Source organism: Oncorhynchus tshawytscha, linkage group LG16 (genome assembly GCF_018296145.1).
Source record: "Oncorhynchus tshawytscha isolate Ot180627B linkage group LG16, Otsh_v2.0, whole genome shotgun sequence".
Classification (NCBI taxonomy): domain Eukaryota; kingdom Metazoa; phylum Chordata; class Actinopteri; order Salmoniformes; family Salmonidae; genus Oncorhynchus; species Oncorhynchus tshawytscha.
Genome location: NC_056444.1, coordinates 86,089,493 through 86,112,032, shown reverse-complemented (window position 1 = coordinate 86,112,032; position 22,540 = coordinate 86,089,493). Strand labels below are relative to the sequence as shown.

General features: G+C 47.2%; 1 protein-coding gene across 1 annotated transcript in view; it reads right to left on the bottom strand.

Moving 5' to 3' along the window:
- fgd1 (FYVE, RhoGEF and PH domain containing 1) overlaps positions 1-15,237 on the bottom strand; it is a 124,811-nt gene extending 109,574 nt beyond the window's left edge. Inside the window, exon 1 of the mRNA XM_042299830.1 lies at positions 14,019-15,237. Coding sequence (XP_042155764.1) covers positions 14,019-14,187 — 169 coding nt within the window. The 5' untranslated portion in view covers positions 14,188-15,237. The remainder of the gene's footprint in view (positions 1-14,018) is intronic.
- Between the last annotated feature and the right edge of the window lie 7,303 nt (positions 15,238-22,540).

The following is a 22,540-nucleotide window of genomic DNA, read 5'->3' as shown; positions in this document are numbered from 1 at the left end:
ACTGCCTGGTCTCTGACCTCCTCCCTGTAGGTTGTCTCATCGTTGAGGGAGAGGTTGTTGTCCTGGTACCACCAGGTCTCTGACCTCCTCCCTATAGGCTGTCTCATCGTTGAGGGAGAGGTTGTTGTCCTGGCACCACACTGCCAGGTCTCTGACCTCCTCCCTGTAGGTTGTCTCATCGTTGAGGGAGAGGTTGTTGTCCTGGCACCACACTGCCTGGTCTCTGACCTCCTCCCTATAGGCTGTCTCATCGTTGAGGGAGAGGTTGTTGTCCTGGTACCACACTGCCTGGTCGTCAGACTCTTTAACCTCTAGTGACACCCCAGCCCGTGAACGGGACCGTTGTCATCATCTGACACTAATTAGCATAACGCAACGGACATAAATCTTCCTAGAAAATATTCCTATTCATGAAAATCACAAGTGAAATATATTGGAACACAGCTTAGCCTTTTGTTAATGACCCTGTCATCTCAGATTTTCAAAATATGCTTTACAGCCAACGCTAGACAAGCATTTGTGTAAGTTTATCATAGCCTAGCATAGCATTATGCCTTGCTAGCAGCAGGCAACCTTGTCACGGAAATGCTTTTCTAAGCAATCAAATTAAATCGTTTACCTTTGATGAACATCGGATGTTTTCACTCACGAGACTCCCAGGTAGACAGCCAAAGTTCATTTTTTCCCAAAATATTATTTTTGTAAGCGAAATAGCTCCGTTTGTTCTTCACATTTGGTGGAGAAATCGCCCGAAATTGCGGTCACCACAACGCTGAAAAATATTCCAAATTAGCTCCATAATATCGACAGAAACATGGCAAACGTTGTTTAGAATCCATCCTCAAGGTGTTTTTCACATATCTATTCGATAATATATCCGTTGGGACAATTTGTTTTTCACTAGGACCGATTGTAATAATTGCTACCTCTGTATTTTACGCGAGAATCTCTCTCGGAGCCACCATGTGACCACTTACGCAATGTGGCCGCCTATGGCTATTCTTCACAGAAATGTGTAAAACTACGTCACAATGCTGTAGACACCTTGGGGAATACGTAGAAAGCGTTGATAGTACATTCACAGCGGAGTCATTGGAACTCAGTGCTTTCAAAACATAGGGGCACTTCCGGATTGGATTTTTCTCTTCGCCTGCAACATCAGTTCTGTTATACTCACAGACAATATCTTTACAGTTTTGGAAACGTTAGAGTGTTTTCTATCCAAAGTTATATGCATATTCTAGCATCGTTTCCTGACAAAATATCCCGTTTACAACGGGAATGTTTTTTTTTCCAAAAATGAAAATACTGCCCCCTAACACCAAGAGGTTAAAGGAGAAATCTTCCAGGTTGTAATCCCAGTTCTGAGGTCCAGAAGTTACAAACAATGCGGGAAAATTGCTTTCATCACTCCTCCCTAATAGCTGATGTGTTCTCTCATTCTGTGCTGTATTATAGGCTAAGCCTATAGTATCTTTAAAGTTTCCCCTCTGTTTTGAGCTACAGACAGTTCCAGGTAAGTACAATTTTAGGGCTAATGGTGCCTTCTACAACCTAAAAGGGTTCTTTGCCTGTTCCCGTAGGAGAACAGCCCTTTTTTGTGATATCCTATTGGTAGTTACAATCTTGTCTCATCGCTGCACCTCCCCAACGGACTCGGGAGAGGCAAATGTCATGTGTCCCCCGAAGCATGGCCCACCAAGCCGCGCTGCTTCTTAACACATTGCTCGCTTAATCCGGAAGCCAGCCGCACCAATGTGTCAGTGGAAACACATTCCAACAGACGACCGAGGTCAGCTTGCAGGTGCCCGGTTCACCACAAGGAGTCGCTAGAGCATGATGAGCCAATTAAATCCCCCCCGGCCAAACCCGAATCCGGGCGACGCTGGTCCAATTGTGCGCCGCCCCATGGGGCTCCTGGTCACAGCCTGGAACCCAAAAGGGGTTTTACCTGGAACTAAAAAGAGTTATTCTATGGGGACAGCTGACTTTATTTTTTTTATTTTTTTTGTGTTTGACCAAATACAATGTTATTTTACAGACTTTCAGCTTTATAGGTGAAGGGCTATTCAACATGCTCGGCACTGACACAAATGACTGATGACTGGCTAAAATAAATTGATAGTAAGGAGATTGTGGGAGCTGTTAGACTGATCATTGATCATAATATATTGCTGAAAAGACTTATGGATTTCCATCCTCTGCTTTATCATGGATTGAAAGTTACTAGTTACTAGTTACTAGAAAGTAAATAGAACACAGATGGGGCTTTCTTGAACTGGAAGCTTCTCTAATGCAAAATCAGTTCAGTCCATTACTGTTTTCTGTGTTTACTAACGACCTTCCACTGACCTTGAATAAAGCCTGTGTGTCTATGTACACTGAGGACTCAACAGTAGACACGTCGGCTACGACAGTAGAATAAATAACTGAATCCTTTAACATAGAGGTCCAGTCTGTTTTAGAAATGGGTAACTACCAAATAGGCTGGTGTTGAAATATCTAAAACAAAAACTAAAAGCATAGGTTTTGGGAACAAATCACTCACTTAACCCTAAACTTAATCTAGATCTATTAATAAATCATGTGGCTATTGAGCAAAGTTCATGAGACTAAACTGCTGGGTGTAACACTAGACAGTAAGATGGTCCAAATGTATAGACTCAATGGGAAATATGTCCATGATAAGGCGTTGCTCTGCTTTCTTGACATTACAATCAACCAGACAGGACCAGACAGGTACAGACAAGTACAGACAAGTCCAGACAGGACCAGACAGGACCAGACAGGACCAGACTGGACCAGACATGACCAGACAAGTACAGACAGGACCCCAGACAGGACCCCAGACAGGACCCCAGACAGGACCAGGCAGGACACCAGACAGGACCAGACAGGTCCAGACAGGACCCCAGACAGGACACCAGACCGGACAGGACAGATCCAGACAGGACACCAGACAGGACCAGACAGGACCCCAGACAGGACCCCAGACCGGACCAGACAGGACACCAGACAGGACCAGACAGGTCCAGACAGGTCCAGACAGGACCAGACAGGCCCTAGTTAGGTCACACCTGGACTACTGCCCAGCTGTGTGGTCATATGCGGTAAAGAAGGACATAGGAAAATTGCAATTGGTCCAGAACAGAGCAGCACGTATTGCGCTGTCAGTGGTATGCATGTCAATCTCTCCTGGCTCAAAGGTGAGGAGCGCCTAGTTCACTATTGGACTTTGTGTTGATGTGTTGAAGGTACCGAACTGTCTGTTCAAGCAGTTTGCACACAGTTTGGAAACTCATGGGTATCACACAAGACATGCAACCAGAAGTCTCTTCACAGTCCCCAGGTTCAGAACAGAGGTTGGCAAACACACAGTATTAAATAGACCCATGACTACATGGAACTCTCTGCCACCCCAGGTAACACAAGCTAGCATTATGTAGTGTTATGTATATGAGGTGTTGTATTGTTTGGACCCCAGGAAGAGTAGCCACTGCCTTGGGGATCCTAATAAATACTCAATACTAAACCCTTTCTGAATCCTTTTTTTTCTAAGAGTGCAGAAGGACTTCAGAGCATCATCCACGGCCAAGCCTGAACATTCTGTAATAAACACACAAAGTGTAGCCTATAATCCCTGATCTGATAGGTCCTAGCTAACCTAGCGTGGCGTGGCCCTCAGATCGCCACAGCAGAGCAGCATTAGGGATGGAAACAGCCACTGGTATGTAATCTAATGTCTATACCAGATGGCTTTTATGTGAAAATGGGGGCGTTTATAAACTTCTTAAAGGGATGTCTGAATCTGATTCGGCACAGTTAAAGGCATTATATATGCACCATAACAGTTAAAGTCTTCCATTGTGCCAGCGGGGAGGTCAGTGGGGAGGCCAGTGAGGAGGTCAGCGTGGAGGTCAGTGGGGAGGTCAGCGGGGAGGCCAGTGGGGGTCAGCGTGGAGGCCAGTGGGGAGGCCAGTGGGGAAGTTAGCGTGGAGGCCAGTGGGGAGGAGGGGAAGTCCGTGGGGCCAGTGGGGAGGCCAGTGGGGAGGCCAGTGGGGAGGCCAGCGTGGAGGTCAGTGGGGAGGTTAGCGGGGAGGCCAGTGGGGAGGCCAGCGGGGAGGCCAGTGGGGAGGCAGCATGGAGGTCAGTGGGGAGGTCAGCGGGGAGGCCAGCGGAGAGGCCAGCAGGGAGGTCAGCGGGGAGGCCAGTGGGGAGGCCAGTGGGGAAGTCAGCGTGGAGGTCAGCGGGAGGCCAGCGGGGAGGTCAGGGGAGGTCAGCGGGGAGGTCAGCGGGGAGGCCAGTGGGGAGGTCAGCGTGGAGGTCAGCGGGAGGCCAGCGGGGAGGTCAGTGAAGAGGTCAGTGGGGAAGTCAGCGTGGAGGTCAGTGGGGAGGTCAGTGGGGAGGTCAGCGGGAGGCCAGCAGGGAGCTCAGCGAGGAGGTCAGCGGGAGGCCAGTGGGGAAGTCAGTGTGGAGGTCAGTGGGGAGGTCAGCGTGGAGGTCAGCGGGAGGCCAGCGGGGAGGTCAGTGAAGAGGTCAGTGGGGAGGCGTGGAGGTCAGTGGGGAGGTCAGCGTGGAGGCCAGCAGGGAGGTCAGCGGGAGGTCAGCGGGGAGGTCAGTGGGGGAGGTCAGCGGGGAGGTCAGCGGGAGGCCAGCGTGGAGGTCAGCGTGAGGCCAGCGTGGAGGTCAGCGTGAGGCCAGCGGGGAGGTCAGTGGAGAGGTCAGCGGGGAGGTCAGCGAGGAGGTCAGCGGGGAGGTCAGCGGGGAGGTCAGTGGGGAGGTCAGCGGGAGGCCAGCGTGGAGGTCAGCGTGGAGGCCAGCGTGGAGGCCAGCGTGAGGCCAGCGGGGAGGTCAGCGGGGAGGTCAGCGTGGAGGTCAGCGGGGAGGTCAGCCAGCGGGGAGGCCAGCGGGGAGGTCAGCGTGGAGGTCAGCGGGGAGGCCAGTGGGGAGGTCAGCGTGGAGGCCAGCGGGAGGCCAGCGGGGAGGTCAGTGAAGGGTCAGTGGGGAAGTCAGCGTGGAGGTCAGCGGGGAGGTCAGCGGGGAGGTCAGCGGGGACGGGGAGTAGTTTGTGGCCAGCGTTGGTGAATGACTGGGAGTAGTTTGTGGTCATCGTTGGTGACTCCACTGTGTAGAGGATACGCCTGGCGACTGAGACTTTATAAGTTATTGTTCCTTTAAAATGGGACCCACATCTTCAATAATCCCCCAAGAGGAAGTTCTACTCTGATGTGTTGTGGAAGAGGATGTGACTCTGTCGGTTCTTCCCAGCATTGCGTTACTCAGCAGAGCAGGGGATAGCAGGGGATAGCAGGGGATAGCAGGGGATAGGATATCCATTGGTCATGCAGTTTAAGTCGTCTCAGGATCTGAGCCAGTCTAGTTGAGATAAGGAGTCGAGAGTCATGCTGAATCAGAGAGGCTGTGCAATGTGAGGCAAGGTTCTCTCGGTGTTACACACACACACGCACGCACACACACAAACACACACACACACACACCAGCATCCATCAGTGTGCAGCATTTCAAAGCAGGTGGAGGGAACATGTTATGGACACACCTGTTATGTTTACCGAGGGGGTCACAGGTCGCTGTGAGATATTTAGGGTATTCGTCCTTGTTGCTATTTGAAGTTTGCTCTAACGTGCAAGTGTGGACTCTGGCTTCTCCCCGCCTACAAACAAAAACTAGAGAGAGAAGTTCTGGTGGTCAGGTCTGTACAGCGTTGGTTCACGCTCCAAGACTGTTTTGATAGCGTGGGCTGGACCACGCTATCTCTGGAGATAACATCAATGAATACGCTGACTCCGGATTCATCAACAAATACATAGATGACGTGATACCGATAGTGTCTTTGAAAACGTTCCCAAATCAAAAACCCGCGATACCAGCCTTGTAGAAAAACAAAAAGAGAGAGATGCTAGTATTTCTGTGTGTGTAATGTTTACTGTTCATTTTTATTGTTTATTTCACTTTTGTTTATTATCTACTTCACTTGCTTTGGCAATGTTAACACGTGTTTCCCATGACAATACGGCCCCTTGAATTGAGATTCTTATAAACAGGGAAAGGTGACTGGGACAATAATTTTGTTAAACAGTACAAATATGACTTGCGCAGATCACGGATTACATCACGGTCACCAACGCTACCCTACCGGGGGATCTAAACACCTGTTTCTCAAAGCTCGAGCACAATGACCGCGTGCTGCCGAGGAGAGCCCCCCCCCCGATGACAACGTGGGCTACACACTCAGTCTCTACTGAAGTCAATCAAACGTGTTAACCCTCGCAATGCTGTCCGGCCCAGACGGAATCCCTAGCCGTGCCCTAAGAGGATATGCAGACCAGCTGGCTGTTGTGTTCTCTGACATTTTAAATATTTCCCTAGCTCAGGCCACTATTCCCACCTGCTTCAAGATGTCCACTATTATCCACCTACCAAGTACCTGAACTGAAAGACTACAGACGCGTAGCCCTCCCGTCATCATGAAGTACTTTGAGATGCTAGTCCAAGACCGTATCACCTCCTCCCTCCCCGACACGCCCGACCCTCTCCAATTTTCCTTTTGCCCTGACCGATCCACGGACAACGCAATCACCATTGCACTGCACCCTGCCCTCACCCACCTGGACAAAGGGAATGTATATGTGAGGATGCTGTTCATCGACGACAACTCAGCCTTCAATACCATAGTGTCCTATCAGCTCATTACAACACTCACGGCCCTGCGTCTGAACTCATCCCTGGGTCCCGGGACATCCTGACGGTCCGCCTCCTGGTGGTGAAGGCCCGCCTCCAGGTGGTGAAGGTCCGCCCCCAGGAGAGGAAGGTCCGCCTCCAGGTGGTGAAGTTCCCCCCCACGGGTTGTGAAGGTCCACCCCAGGTGGTGAAGGTCCGCCCCACGGGTTGTGAAGGTCCACCCCAGGTGGTGAAGGTCCGCCCCCAGGAGGTGAAGGTCCGCCCCCAGGTGGTGAAGGTCCGCCTACAGGAGGTGAAGGTCCGCCTCCAGGTGGTGAAGGTCCGCCCACGGGTTGTGAAGATCCGCCCCCAGGTGGTGAAGGTCCGCCCCAGGAGGTGAAGGTCCACCCCCAGGTGGTGAAGGTCCGCCCCCAGGTGGTGAAGGTCCGCCTCCAGGAGGTGAAGGTCCGCCTACAGGAGGTGAAGGTCCGCCTACAGGAGGTGAAGGTCCGCCTCCAGGTGGTGAAGGTCCGCCAACGGGTTGTGTACACACATCTCAGAGAAGCTGAAATGGTCTAACCACACAGACACTGTGGTCAAGAAGACACGACAGCGACTCTTCAACCTCAGGATGCTGAAGACATTTGGCCTGTCCATGAGAGCTCTCACAGTGATCTACAGGAGCACCATCGAGAGCATACTGTCAGGCTGCATCACAGTGTTATACAGGTGCACCATCGAGAGCATACTGTCAGGCTGCATCACAGTGTTCTACAGGAGCACCATCGAGAGCATACTGTCAGGCTGCATCACAGTGTTCTACAGGACCACCATCGAGAGCTTACTGTCAGGCTACATCACAGTGTTCTACATGAGCACCATCGAGAGGATACTGTCAGGCTGCATCACAGCCTGGTATGGCAACTCCACCGCCGTTGACCGCAAAGCTCAACATGAGGTGGTACACTCAGCCAAAAACACCTCACTGGTGTGCTTACCACGGAAACACCAGGCGGTGATGTCAGACCACGGAAACACCAGGCGGTGATGTCAGACCACGGAAACACCAGGCGGTGATGTCAGACCACGGAAACACCAGGCGGTGATGTCAGACCACAGAAACACCAGGCGGTGATGTCAGACCACGGAAACACCAGGCGGTGATGTCAGACCACGGAAACACCAGGCGGTGATGTCAGACCACAGAAACACCAGGCGGTGATGTCAGACCACGGAAACACCAGGCGGTGATGTCAGACCACGGAAACACCAGGCGGTGATGTCAGACCACGGAAACACCAGGCGGTGATGTCAGACCACGGAAACACCAGGCGGTGATGTCAGACCACGGAAACACCAGGCGGTGATGTCAGACCACAGAAACACCAGGCGGTGATGTCAGACCACAGAAACACCAGGGCAGAAAATGGGTGAATGCTGCAGAGCACAACTAAACGCTGTAGTATACAACATTACGTATCCACGTTTTACCGCAAAACAACTGCATCCCTTGTCTGTATCTACTTTTACTGTTAGATGATGAAGTCAAAGTGAACCTCAGCTAAGGATAATGCTTTCAACTCAATGATAATTTCAGAGGGATACTTAATTCAAAGCAGCTCTGAATATGATTATTCCACAGCTCTCAGAGAGGTGACCCTTTAAACTGCTGGGACTGTGATTCTACACAGTGGCAGAATCTGGGCCAAGAAATCAGAGGTAGGTGTCAGAAATCATCATGTGCCTACTGTACATCTTAGAGGGAAAGCGGAGATATACCTAGTCAGTTGAACAACTAAACCCTTTCAACTGAAATGTGTCTTCTGCATTTAACCCAACCCCTTTGAATCAGAGAGGTGCTGTAACATAACCCTACTAAAAGATACTGCCTTAATCGACATCCACGGCGCCCGGGGAACAGTGGGGTTAACTGCCTAGCTCAGGGGCAGAACGACAGACTTTTTACCTTGTCAGCTCGGGGATTCGATCCAGCAACCTTTCGGTTACTGAGCCAACGCTCTAACGACTAGGCTACCTGCCGCCCAGATTAATTGTTTACTGTACATTTTAAAGGCCCAGATTAAATGTTTACTGTACATTTTAAAGGCCCAGATAAAATGTTTACTGTACATTTTAAAGGCCCAGATTAAATGTTTACTGTACATTTTAACTGAAAACTATTATAGTAGGGTACCTGAATGTTACCCAGAAATGATTTAAAATTGAGATACAGTAAAAATGGCTGCATTGGGCCTTTAAGATATGGATAATGGTGTGTGTGTGTGTGTGGTTGGGGGGGTTGACTTGATTTAGGCCAGCACAAATGTTTACCACCGATAACTATGGTTTTGTATTTATATTTGAGGTAAATTATTTTATTTTTTATCCCACTGTACTTATATTTGTATCATTTAATTACTTTATTACTTCTCATCTTACTGTCCTGGCCTTGTTGAGAGGTCAACCTGAGGTCAACTAGAACTAGGAATACGTGGTAATATATACAACATCCTGTCCAACACAGTAGTTCTTCTATCGACATCCTGAGATCCCTCTCCCTCTCTCCCTCTCCCTCTCCCTCCCTCCCTCCCTCCCTCTGTCTCACTCTTTCTCGCTCTCTCTCTCTTTCTTTTATTTTCCTCTCCCTATGTAACCTAAAGCTACTAAAATACTAATGGACCAATCAATATGTAACCCAACCCTACTAGAATACTAATGGACCAATCAATATGTAACCCAACCCTACTAGAATACTAATGGACCAATCAATATGTAACCCAACCCTATTAGAATACTAATGGACCAATCAGTATGTAACCCAACCCTACTAGAATACTAATGGACCAATCAATATGTAACCCAACCCTACTAAAATACTAATGGACCAATCAATATGTAACCCAACCCTACTAGAATACTAATGGACCAATCAATATGTAACCCAACCCTATTAGAATACTAATGGACCAATCAGTATGTAACAACCCTACTAGAATACTAATGGACCAATCAATATGTAACCCAACCCTACTAAAATACTAATGGACCAATCAATATGTAACCAACCCTACTAGAATACTAATGGACCAATCAATATGTAACCCAACCCTACTAGAATACTAATGGACCAATCAATATGTAACCCAACCCTACTAGAATACTAATGGACCAATCAATATGTAACCCAACCCTACTAGAATACTAATGGACCGATCAATATGTAACCCAACCCTACTAGAATACTAATGGACCAATCAATATGTAACCCAACCCTACTAGAATACTAATGGACCAATCAGTATGTAACCCAACCCTACTAGAATACTAATGGACCAATCAATATGTAACCCAACCCTACTAGAATACTAATGGACCAATCAATATGTAACCCAACCCTACTAGAATACTAATGGACCAATCAATATGTAACCCAACCCTACTAGAATACTAATGGACCAATCAATATGTAACCCAACCCTACTAGAATACTAATGGACCAATCAATATGTAACCCAACCCTACTAGAATACTAATGGACCAATCAATATGTAACCCAACCCTACTAGAATACTAATGGACCAATCAGTATGTAACCCAACCCTACTAGAATACTAATGGACCAATCAATATGTAACCCAACCCTACTAGAATACTAATGGACCAATCAGCATGTAACCCAACCCTACTAGAATACTAATGGACCAATCAATATGTAACCCAACCCTACTAGAATACTAATGGACCAATCAGCATGTAACCCAACCCTACTAGAATACTAATGGACCAATCAATATGTAACCCAACCCTACTAGAATACTAATGGACCAATCAGTATGTAACCCAACCCTACTAGAATACTAATGGACCAATCAGCATGTAACCCAACCCTACTAGAATACTAATGGACCAATCAATATGTAACCCAACCCTACTAGAATACTAATGGACCAATCAATATGTAACCCAACCCTACTAGAATACTAATGGACCAATCAGTATGTAACCCAACCCTACTAGAATACTAATGGACCACTCAGTATGTAACCCAACCCTACGAGAATACTAATGGACCAATCAATATGTAACCCAACCCTATTAGAATACTAATGGCCAATCATATGTAACCCAATCCTACTAGAATACTAATGGACCAATCAATATGAACCCAACCCTATTAGAATACTAATGGACCAATCAGTATGTAACCTTTCATGTAGTCTATCATTTAGAAGCTGGAGATCTCCCAGATCCATAATTCAGGTTACTGTGACCTTTCTAACTGTGACAGTTAATACCTGCTGTATTCTGTGTATTGATTTACCCAGACGTCACTCAAATGTACTTCAACACGAGTGAATATGTTTCACTTTGCCAAGTACTCTCTTTTTGTCCATCAATCAAGACTATTAGCATATTACCAGGGAAATTAAGAGCTCTTGCATGAATGAAAATCGTCTGTTTGTCATAGCAAAAAGAGCTTGATAGTGATCTGATAAGAGTCAATCAGGTATGAATTATAACACACCATCACAACAGCAAAGGCAGTGTGTGTGCGTGCGTGCGTGCGTGCGTGTGTGTGTGTGTGTGTGTGTGTGTGTGTGTGTGTCATACATTTAGACACTGGAGCAGGAAACCTCACAGGAAGAAGCTCATCTTTATAGGAAAGTGCTTGGCCACAACCTATAACTACATGCCTACTATCTGTAGGCTCAGTGGTGACCCGCCATTCAGGGCAGGTATGGCAGAGCCCCGCCTGTTTAGCATGTTATTTTGGAATAAACGTGTCACATATCAGTTTGCAAGTAATGTTTAAAAAAAAATATATAATAATAATCATTGAGTTCATAAAGCTGCACCTAAAACCCTCACAAACTTCTACAGATGCACAATCGAGAGCATCCTGTCAGGCTGTATCACCACCTGGTACGGCAACTGCTCCGCCCACAACCGCACGGCTCTCCAGAGGGTAGTGAGGTCTGCACAACGCATCACCGGGGGCAAACTACCTGCCCTCCAGAACACCTACACCACCTGATGTCACAGGAAGGCCATAAAGATCATCAAGGACAACAACCACCCGAGCCACGGCCTGTTCACCCCGCTGTCATCCAGAAGGCGAGGTCAGTACAGGTGCATCAAAGCAGGGACCGAGAGACTGAAAAACAGCTTCTATCTCAAGGCCATAGACTGTTAAACAGCCACCACTAACATTGAGTGGCTGCTGCCTACACACTGACTCAACTCCAGTCACTACAATAATGGAAATTGATGTAAAAAATGTCACTAGCCACTTTAAACAATGCCATTTAATATAATGTTTACATACCCTACATTACTAATCTCATATGTATATGTATATACTGTACTCTATATCATCTACTGCATCTTTATGTAATACATGTATCACTAGCCACTTTAAACTATGCCACTTTATATACTGTACTCGATACCATCTACTGCATCTTGCCTATGCCGTTCTGTACCATCACTCATTCATATATCTTTATGTACATATTCTTTATCCCTTTACACTTGTGTGTGTAAGGTAGCTGTTGTGTAATTGTTAGTTAGATTACTCGTTGGTTATTACTGCATTGTCAGAACCAGAAGCACAAGCATTTTGCTACACTCGCATTAACATCTGCTAACCATGTGTATGTGACAAATAAAATGTGATTTGATTTTAAGGGTAGAGCTAGAAAGTTCAAGCCCCTTGGGTGCTGCCATAGAGTTACATTAGACGTGCCCATCCAAGAAGGCTCAAGGTCATTGGCCACAGATAAAATGACGTCAAATCACGTTATATGTACAGTAGCTTTGATTGGAGTGATCATGTCAACATCATACATTTAAAATCTTAGCTAGGAGTCATCATGAATCAAGTTGACAATCTACTGGCAAATCCTCATTAATTCTTGTCATATGAAGAGAAAGAATGAAGGGAGATTAGAGATAAAACATATCGGTGCTCATGGAACATTGGACATAAACATTACACAACACGTTGGAAATCGCAAATTCAACAATGAGTGGTTTGGAAAGAATCAGTGACAGTGGCTAACTGCAAGCATTTCACAGCAATCACCTGCTATTCAGTGGAGCTGCTGTGTGCTGCCAAATCTGGGATTAAGGGTCTCTTAAAATGATAAATATTCAACATTGGCCATGCTGTCAATGAAGCATGATTTGTGCCGCAGTCAAAACAACAGTTAACTTGGAACTGCGATGTCTCGAATTCACTGAAGTCAAGTTAACTGGGAAGTCAGGAATAAACGAGCTCCGACTGGGAAAATACGTTTTGAACAGTCATCCAACTCGGAATTGTAAATCCGGCCTCTTTCTAGAGCCACGACCTGAAGATCAATGATGTCATCATGATTCAACCTTGTTTTTTTTTTCAGAGTTCCCAGTTGTTTTAAAAGCACCATAAATCCAGAGAATGACAGACTTTGATGACAAAATTTGCCCACAAAGGACCACTGCACCACCTTCCTGTTCAAGTGAGCACAGCACAAGAAGGTCAGTCCAAAAAGGTCTTGTATGCTGCTTCATAAATGATGTACTATGCCAGGGAGATGTGTTTACTGTAGCTAAGAAAGTCATACTTAGTGTATGTTGTGTAGTAAGCTGCTAGTAGCCCATGTGCCTCACCCTAATAATTTTGTCTATTTTCACGTCTTAATTTCGCCTACTGTTCTGACTTGGTGGTGCACCTTAACCTGTTTTTGAGAAATGTAATCAGTGACTATTGTAAGAGCTTTCATTGTCTGCTTATATGCCCCCTTTATTTATCCTACGGTTCTGACTTGGTGTACAGGGAGAACAATGTAAGAAAACAGCCCAGGTTCTGTATTCTGCCACTCTACATTTCAAAAGTTATGTTGCCTATCTCGCTCATTAATGTCTTCATCGAAATGACGGATTGCCTCTGATCCGTTCGTCGTCCCCTTATGCCGTAGTTTGTACATCTCAATTGTCACATTTGTTTAAGCAAGTCAGTCATCTCAGCTATGTTTTTTAAGGCAGTAAATGAGGCTGAGTGAACTGTTTCGCTGCTGCCAGACAAGACTCCGCTGATAGCCAGGTGTTGGAGTGCTAAGGACTCACTCCATGGTGCTGAAAAGAAAGCTCTGATGTTGGGACAGCTTTATGTAGGCCCTAACAGTTTCCGGTCACCTTTTGTCACCTTTTATAGTGCAATGAATGTGTTGTTTAATGTTGTGTAGTGGCTTTGCTGGCATTTCCCTAAAACAAATGTGGGAGTTTGCTCCACCAAGATTGACATGCTTATTAAAATCGGCTACGGTTTAGGCTACAACAAAAGAAAATGGATTACTCACGTATCCTGCGCAGCGGCGGTTGTGGTCTTGCCATGCTGCGGCTGATGTGGTAGGAGAAGCGCATGGTTTTGAACTGGCTGGAGAAGGATCCGATACTGGCTGCCGTCTCAGGGGAAATCGACTGGCTGAAGCTCGACACTAAAGCGCTCTTCGGTCGGTTCAACTGCATACCTGCCTGATCACGGTTTACACAGGCATAGCCTAAAGGACAGGATACGGGTTCTCTCACAAAAGTGAATAAGATTAGATTCCAGGCTTGTGGAGTTAAATCCCCCAAAAATCAGGCCTTTCCCACGAGTGGTCCGTTGGTTCGAGTCGTTGTCCCGTATCAGACTCCTGGTTGAAATGGGCTCCAGTCTTTTATCCACCAAACTGCAGTCCTCCTCCGTGAGCTGGACTGTGCGATTTGAACCCCGATCAAACTCTCTATCAACGACGGAAAAAGCCATCAAATAGATATTGATTTTATTTACTAATTATTTTACCAACCAATTGGCCTCACCAATTTTTTTTTTTTTTTTTTACATTTACTGTACAATATAATGAAAATAAATGCAACCAAATGTACTGTAACCTAGGCTACACGAGGTTGCAATCCACACGGATACATATAACAATTGTTGCAATAAAGTTACAATAAACAAACAGAAATTGGCCACATTGTTCCAACACGGATTGGCTTAGTCTTAGGGAAATGGGAAGGCTACAAACTATCTTCTTTACGACTGTATCCAAATATTTTAGGCTACCCCAAAAACAACTAACCGCACGCTACATACAGCTGACATCTCGATAAAAGACTATGCGCATTCTGGACTAAACCGTTTTCCTCCGCCCGATCCAGTATTATTTGAGAAAATAATCGTATTTGAAAGGCCATGCGCAAAACAAAAGGTTTTAAATATTGTACACATTAGGCCTTTTATAAAAGTGAACGCTCGTCTCTGCTAACATCTTTCCTTCTGTTTCTGTCCTCCACTTTCCTCTGGAAACGCAATCTCAGCGTCTTTAGTCTACTTAACTTACTACAGACCCCGTCTTCAAACTTCTTCAAACTCCTCCTTCCAAAGTTAAAAATAATGTAGATTCAATCCTGTCGTTTGTTTTTGGTGCATTCATTTTGTCGTCAATTTCATGTGCGTTTGTATTTACGATCCCCCAGCTTGTTAGTTATCCATTCTTTGTGTGAAACCTTCTACAACGCAGTCAAACTGCAATTCCTCCAATGCGTTGAATTTTTAACCCCCCCCCCCTTTCCCACCTCTTCCCCTCTATTCCTCTGCTCCTGTGTGCCTTATTCCGTCTACATTAAATCCTCTCAGCCCCCTTCTTCACAATCTCTCTCTCTCCCCTCCTCCACCATCTCTCTCTCTCCCCCCTCCTCCACCATCTCTCTCTCCCTCCCCTCCTCCACCATCTCTCTCTCCCCTCCTCCACCATCTCTCTCTCTCTCCCTCCTCCACCATCTCTCTCTCTCTCCCTCCTCCACCATCTCTCTCTCTCTCCCCTCCTCCACCATCTCTCTCTCTCTCCCCTCCTCCACCATCTCTCTCTCTCTCCCCTCCTCCACCATCTCTCTCTCTCTCCCCTCCTCCACCATCTCTCTCTCTCTCCCCTCCTCCACCATCTCGCTCTCTCTCCCCTCCTCCACCATCTTTCTCTCCCTCCCTCCTCCACCATCTCTCTCTCTCCCTCCTCCACCATCTCTCTCTCTCTCCCCTCCTCCACCATCTCTCTCTCTCCCTCCTCCACCATCTCTCTCTCTCCCTCCTCCACCATCTTTCTCTCCCTCCCCTCCTCCACCATCTCTCTCTCTCCCCCTCCTCCACCATCTCTCTCTCTCCCCCCTCCTCCACCATCTCTCTCTCTCCCCTCCTCCACCATCTCTCTCTCTCCCCTCCTCCACCATCTCTCTCTCTCCCCTCCTCCACCATCTCTCTCTCTCTCCCCTCCTCCACCATCTCTCTCTCTCTCCCCTCCTCCACCATCTCTCTCTCTCTCCCCTCCTCCACCATCTCTCTCTCCCTCCCCTCCTCCACCATCTCTCTCTCTCCCCTCCTCCACCATCTCTCTCTCTCTCCCCTCCTCCACCATCTCTCTCTCTCTCCCCTCCTCCACCATCTCTCTCTCCCTCCCCTCCTCCACCATCTCTCTCTCTCCCCTCCTCCACCATCTCTCTCTCCTCCCCTCCTACACCATCTCTCTCTCTCCCCTCCTCCACCATCTCTCTCTCTCTCCCCTCCTCCACCATCTCTCTCTCTCTCCCTCCTCCACCATCTCTCTCTCTCCCTCCTCCACCATCTCTCTCTCTCCCTCCCCTCCTCCACCATCTCTCTCTCTCTCCCCTCCTCCACCATCTCTCTCTCTCCCCTCCTCCACCATCTCTCTCTCCTCCCCTCCTCCACCATCTCTCTCTCTCTCCCCCTCCTCCACCATCTCTCTCTCCTCCCCTCCTCCACCATCTCTCTCTCTCTCCCCTCCTCCACCATCTCTCTCTCTCCCCTCCTCCACCATCTCTCCCTCCCTCCCCTCCTCCACCATCTCTCTCTCTCTCCCCTCCTCCACCATCTCTCCCTCCCTCCCTCCCCTCCTCCACCATCTCTCCCTCCCTCCCCTCCGTCACCATCTCTCTCTCTCTCCCCTCCTCCACCATCTCTCTCTCTCTCCCTCCTCCACCATCTCTCTCTCTCCACCATCTCTCTCTCTCTCCCTCCTCCACCATCTCTCTCTCTCTCCCCTCCTCCACCATCTCTCTCTCTCCCCTCCTCCACCATCTCTCTCTCTCCTCCTCCACCATCTCTTCTCTCCCTCCTCCACCATCTCTCTCTCTCTCCCCTCCTCCACCATCTCTCTCTCTCCCCTCCTCCACCATCTCTTCTCTCTCCCTCCTCCACCATCTTGATCTCAAAACCTCCACCATCTCTTCTCTCCCCTCCTCCACCATCTCTCTCTCTCTCCCCTCCTCCACCATCCCTCTCTCCCCTCCTCCACCATCTCTCTCTCTGGCTCCTCCACCATCTCTCTCTTTCCTCCACCATCTCTCTTTCCTCCACCATCTCTCTCTCTCTCCCTCCTCCACCATCTCTCTCTCTCTCCCCTCCTCCACCATCTCTCTCTCTCTCCCTCCCCTCCTCCACCATCTCTCTCTCTCTCCCCCACTCCTCCACCATCTCTCTCTCTCCCCTCCTCCACCATCTCTCTCTCCCTCCCCTCCTCCACCATCTCTCTCTCCCTCCCCTCCTCCACCATCTCTCTCTCTCTCCCCCTCCTCCACCATCTCTCTCTCCCCTCCCCTCCTCCACCATCTCTCTCTCTCTCCCCTCCTCCACCATCTCTCTCTCTCCCCTCCTCCACCATCTAGGCCTCCCTCCCCTCCTCCACCATCTCCATCTCTCCCCTCCACCATCTCTCCCTCCCTCCCCTCCTCCACCATCTCTCCCTCCCTCCCCTCCGTCACCATCTCTCTCTCTCTCCCCTCCTCCACCATCTCTCTTCTCCCCTCCTCCACCATCTCTCTCTCTCTCCACCATCTCTCTCTCTCCCCCTCCTCCACCATCTCTCTCTCTCTCCCCTCCTCCACCATCTCTCTCTCTCCCCTCCTCCACCATCTCTCTCTCTCTCCCCTCCTCCACCATCTCTCTCCTCCCCCCTCCCACCATGAAAAACAGTCCTCCACCATCTCTCTCCCCTCCTCCACCATCTCTCTCTCTCTCCCCTCCTCCACCATCTCTCTCTCTCCCCTCCTCCACCATCTCTCTCTCTCCCCTCCTCCACCATCTCCTCTCTCTCCCTCCTCCACCATCTCTCTCTCCCCCTCCTCCACCATCTCTCTCTCCCTCCCTCCTCCACCATCTCTCTCTCCCCTCCTCCACCATCTCCTCTCTCCCCTCCTCCACCATCTCTCTCTCCCCTCCTCCACCATCTCTCTCTCTCCCCCTCCTCCACCATCTCTCTCTCTCTCCCCTCCTCCACCATCTCTCTCTCTCTTTCCTCCACCATCTCTCTCTCTCCCCTCCTCCACCATCTCTCTCTCCCTCCCCTCCACCATCTCTCTCTCTCTCTCCCCTCCTCCACCATCTCTCTCTCTCTCCCCTCCTCCCATCTCTCTCTCTCTCCCCTCCTCCACCATCTCTCTCTCTCTCCCCTCCTCCACCATCTCACTCTCTCTCCCCTCCTCCACCATCTCTCTCTCTCTCCCCTCCTCCACCATCTCTCTCTCTCTCCCCTCCTCCACCATCTCTCTCTCTCTCCCCTCCTCCACCATCTCTCTCTCTCCCCCTCCTCCACCATCTCTCTCTCCCCTCCTCCACCATCTCTCTCCCTCCTTCCTTCCTTCGTAACATCTGGTTTTCATTTTCTCTCTTTTTTTTTGCCTGAAATTTGATGCAAAAACAAAAACGTTGACAAGATCTCAGTTGTTTTTTTTCATCCCCTAAAAGTCAACATTTGTAACTGGCTTCCATTTTGTGATTTGAATTAACGGTTTTGTCAAATCTGTAAATTATGGCAAATAAAATATCCACAAAGCGAATGCAGTAGCATTTGATAGACATAAGATAGACATGCTCATCGAACATCTTATTCAAAAATAATTGGCATTAATATGGAGTTGGTTCCGTCTTTGCTGCTATAACAGCCTCCACTCTTCTGGGAAACTGTCCACTAAATGTTGGAACATTGCTGTCGGGACTTAATGAGGTCGGCCCTGATGTTGGTTGATTAGGCCTGGCTCGCAGTCGCAATTCCAATTCATCCCAAAGGTGTTAGACAGGGTTGAGGTCAGGGCTTTGTGCAGGCCAGTCAAGTTCTTCCACACAGATCTCGACAAACCATTTCTGTATAGACCTCGCTTTGTGCACGGGAAACAGGAAAGGAAAGTAAAGGACCTTCCCCAAACTGTTGCCACAAAGTTGGAAACACAGAATCATCTAGAATGTCATTGTATGCTGTAGCGTTAAGATTTCCCTTCACTGGAACTATGGGGCCTAGCCCGGACCATGAAAAACAGTCCCAGACCATTATTCTTCCTCCACCAAAATTTACAGTTGGCACTATGCATTGGGGCAGGTAGCATTCTCCTGGGATCCACCAAACCCAGTTTCGTATATCGGACTGCCAGATGGTGAAGCGTGATTCATCACTCCAGAGAACGTGTTTCCACTGCTCCAGAGTCCAATGGCGGTGAGCTTTATACCACTTCAGCCGACGCTTGGCATTGCGCATGGTGATCTTAGGCTTGTGTGCGGCTGAGGAGAGATGATTTTTACACGCTATAGTCTTCAGTACTTGGCGGTTCCATTCTGTGAGCTTGTGTGGTCTACCACTTCACGGCTGAGCCGTTGTTGCTCTTAGACATTTCCACTTCACAATAAACAGCACTTACAGTTTACCGGGGGGCAGCTCTTTCAGGGCAGATATTTGATGAACTTACAAGTTGGAAAGGTGGTATCCTATGACGGTCACATGTTGAAAGTCACTGAGCTCTTCAGTGAGGCCATTCTACTGCCAATGTTTGTCTATGGAGATTGCATGGCTGTGTACTCAATTTTATACACCGGTCAGCAATGGGTGTGGCTGATATAGCCGAATCCACTCATTTGAAGGGTCCACATACTTTTTTTATATATATAGTGTATATATATAGTGTATATATATAGTGTATATATGTATAGTGAATTAATATAAAGTGTATGTATAGTGTATATATAGTGTATATATAAATAATGTATGTATAGTGTATATATATATAGTGTATATATGTATAGTGTATGTATAGTGTATATATATATAGTGTATATATGTATAGTGTATATATATAGTGTATATATGTATAGTGAATGTATATAAAGTGTATGTATAGTGTATATATAGTGTATATATATAATGTATGTATAGTGTATATATAGTGTATACATGTATAGTGTATGTATAGTGTATATATGTATAGTGTATATATAGTGTATATATGTATAGTGTATATATAGTGTATATATGTATAGTGTATATATAGTGTATATATATGGTATGTGTATGTATATAGTGTATATATAATGTATAGTGTATCTATAGTGTATGTATAGTGTATATATACTAAATATATGGTATGCGTATATATAGTGTATGTATGTATAGTGTAAATATAGTGTATGTATGTATAGTGTAAATATAGTGTATGTATAGTGTAAATATAGTGTATGTATGTATAGTGTGTATATATATATATATATATATATATGTTATTTTTTAATGCAACTAACTGTATTTATATCAAATCTATCAGACACCATAAAAGGCATTATTGTCCAAAAAGTGTTTAAAGGAATTGATTGTTTAATTCTAACATTAGATTATTCAAATATACAATAGAAATATGTTTTATTTTATAGCACTATTCAATTCTCCTGGGCTAATTTCAAAACCATTGTGGCATGTTATTCTAGTGGGATTATTTAAAATACTCTTTGAAGACGTATCAGATATATATTATAAGAGCTTTGACTGGGCTAAGTGGGAACTGCGTTCTCATAGGGGTGGGTGGGCCAAGAGACCAGAGGTGGCAGAACGGAGTACTCAGGTTGAGGTGTAGTGTTTGAGCAGAGCCTGAAGGAAGGGGCAGTTCCTCTTGCTGCTCCGTAGGTAAGTACCATGGTCTTGTAGTGGAGCTTCGACTGGAAACCAGTGGAGTGTGAGGAGGAGCGGGGTGACATGGAAGGACTTGGGAAGGTTCTGGATAAATTGCAGGGGTTTGATGACACAAGGGGGAAACTCAGCCAACGGAGAGTTGCAGTAGTCCAGACGAGAGATGACAAGTGCCTGGATTCGGACCTGCGTCGTACTCTATGGATGTTCCACTTCCTGTGTGAGGTAGGGTCGTACTCTATGGATGTTCCACTTCCTGTGTGAGGTAGGGTCGTACTCTACGGATGTTGACTTCCTGTGTGAGGTAGGGTCGTACTCTATGGATGTTCCGCTTCCTGTGTGAGGTAGGGTCGTACTCTATGGATGTTCCACTTCCTGTGTGAGGTAGGGTCGTACTCTATGGATGTTCCGCTTCCTGTGTGAGGTAGGGTCGTACTCTATGGATGTTCCGCTTCCTGTGTGAGGTAGGGTCGTACTCTATGGATGTTCCACTTCCTGTGTGAGGTAGGGTCGTACTCTACGGATGTTGACTTCCTGTGTGAGGTAGGGTCGTACTCTATGGATGTTCCGCTTCCTGTGTGAGGTAGGGTCGTACTCTACGGATGATGTGGAGCATGAACCTGCAGGAGCGAGTCACTGCTTTGATGTTTGCAGAGAACGACAGGGTGTGGTTCAGGGTCACGCCAAGGTTCTTTGCACTCTGGGAGGGGAATGCCATGGAGTTGTCAACCATGATGGAGAGGTCTTGGAGTGGACAGGCCTTTCCTTGGAGGATGAACAGCTCTGTCTTGCTGCAGAGATGCGTGTCACCACCCACCAGGGTGTCAGAACAGATCGCTGCAGCTGTACATAGTCTATCGGTAAATAGCCCACCCAATTTTACCTACCTCATCCCCATACTGTTTATATTTATTTACTTTTCTGCTCTTTTGCACACCAATATCTCTACCTGTACATGACCTTCTGATCATTTATCACTCCAGTGTTAATCTGCAAAATTTTAATTATTTGCCTACGTCCTCATGCCTTTTGCACACAATGTATATAGACTCTCTTTTTTCTACTGTGTTATTGACTTGTTAATTGTTTACTCCATGTGTAACTCTGTTGTCTGTTCACACTGCTATGCTTTATCTTGGCCAGGTCGCAGTTGCAAATGAGAACTTGTTCTCAACTAGCCTACCTGGTTAAATAAAGGTGAAATAATTTTTTTAAAGGGGGGGAGGGGTTTCCTTGGAGGATGAACAGCTCTGTCTTGCTGCAGAGATGCGTGTCACCACCCACCAGGGTGTCAGAAAGGGGGGAGGGGTAATGACAGAGCTGCAATGATAGGAGACCATGTGAGGACTTGGTGTAGGCTCGGTCCTAATTGATGTGTCCTCTGTCCCCTGGAGCTGCATGGCAAATGGTCCAGGAACAAAGGACAATGCCCAAGGACTAGTCAGGCCTTCCCTCTCTGAGGGGCCAAAATGCATCTCTCTGTTACAGTATCCAGAGGACTGACTATTGCTATAGTATCCATGTCTGGTATTGATCTGAAAGTTGTTCACTGAGGATAACGCCATTTTCTAAACTATATGGATCTATTATCTCTGTGGTAACTGGTACAGGGAGAACTCTTAATTACTTTATTGTACAAAAAGGGTTTGATTATTTTCTCAGTAATTCTGTCTTATTTCCATTTGTCTCATTCCCCTTCATCACACAAGCCTTTAGATGCTGTGACCCTGTGGACAATGGGTCCCGGTGGTCAGGTTAAACTGTAAACTTGGTATTGTTTGATTGGTCAATTGGTGGTTGGTCTTGGATTGAAAGGTTACACATCTTCCGATGTTCTTAAATGGAAAAGAAAATGCCTTTTTTCTCTCACACAGTCTCTGTCT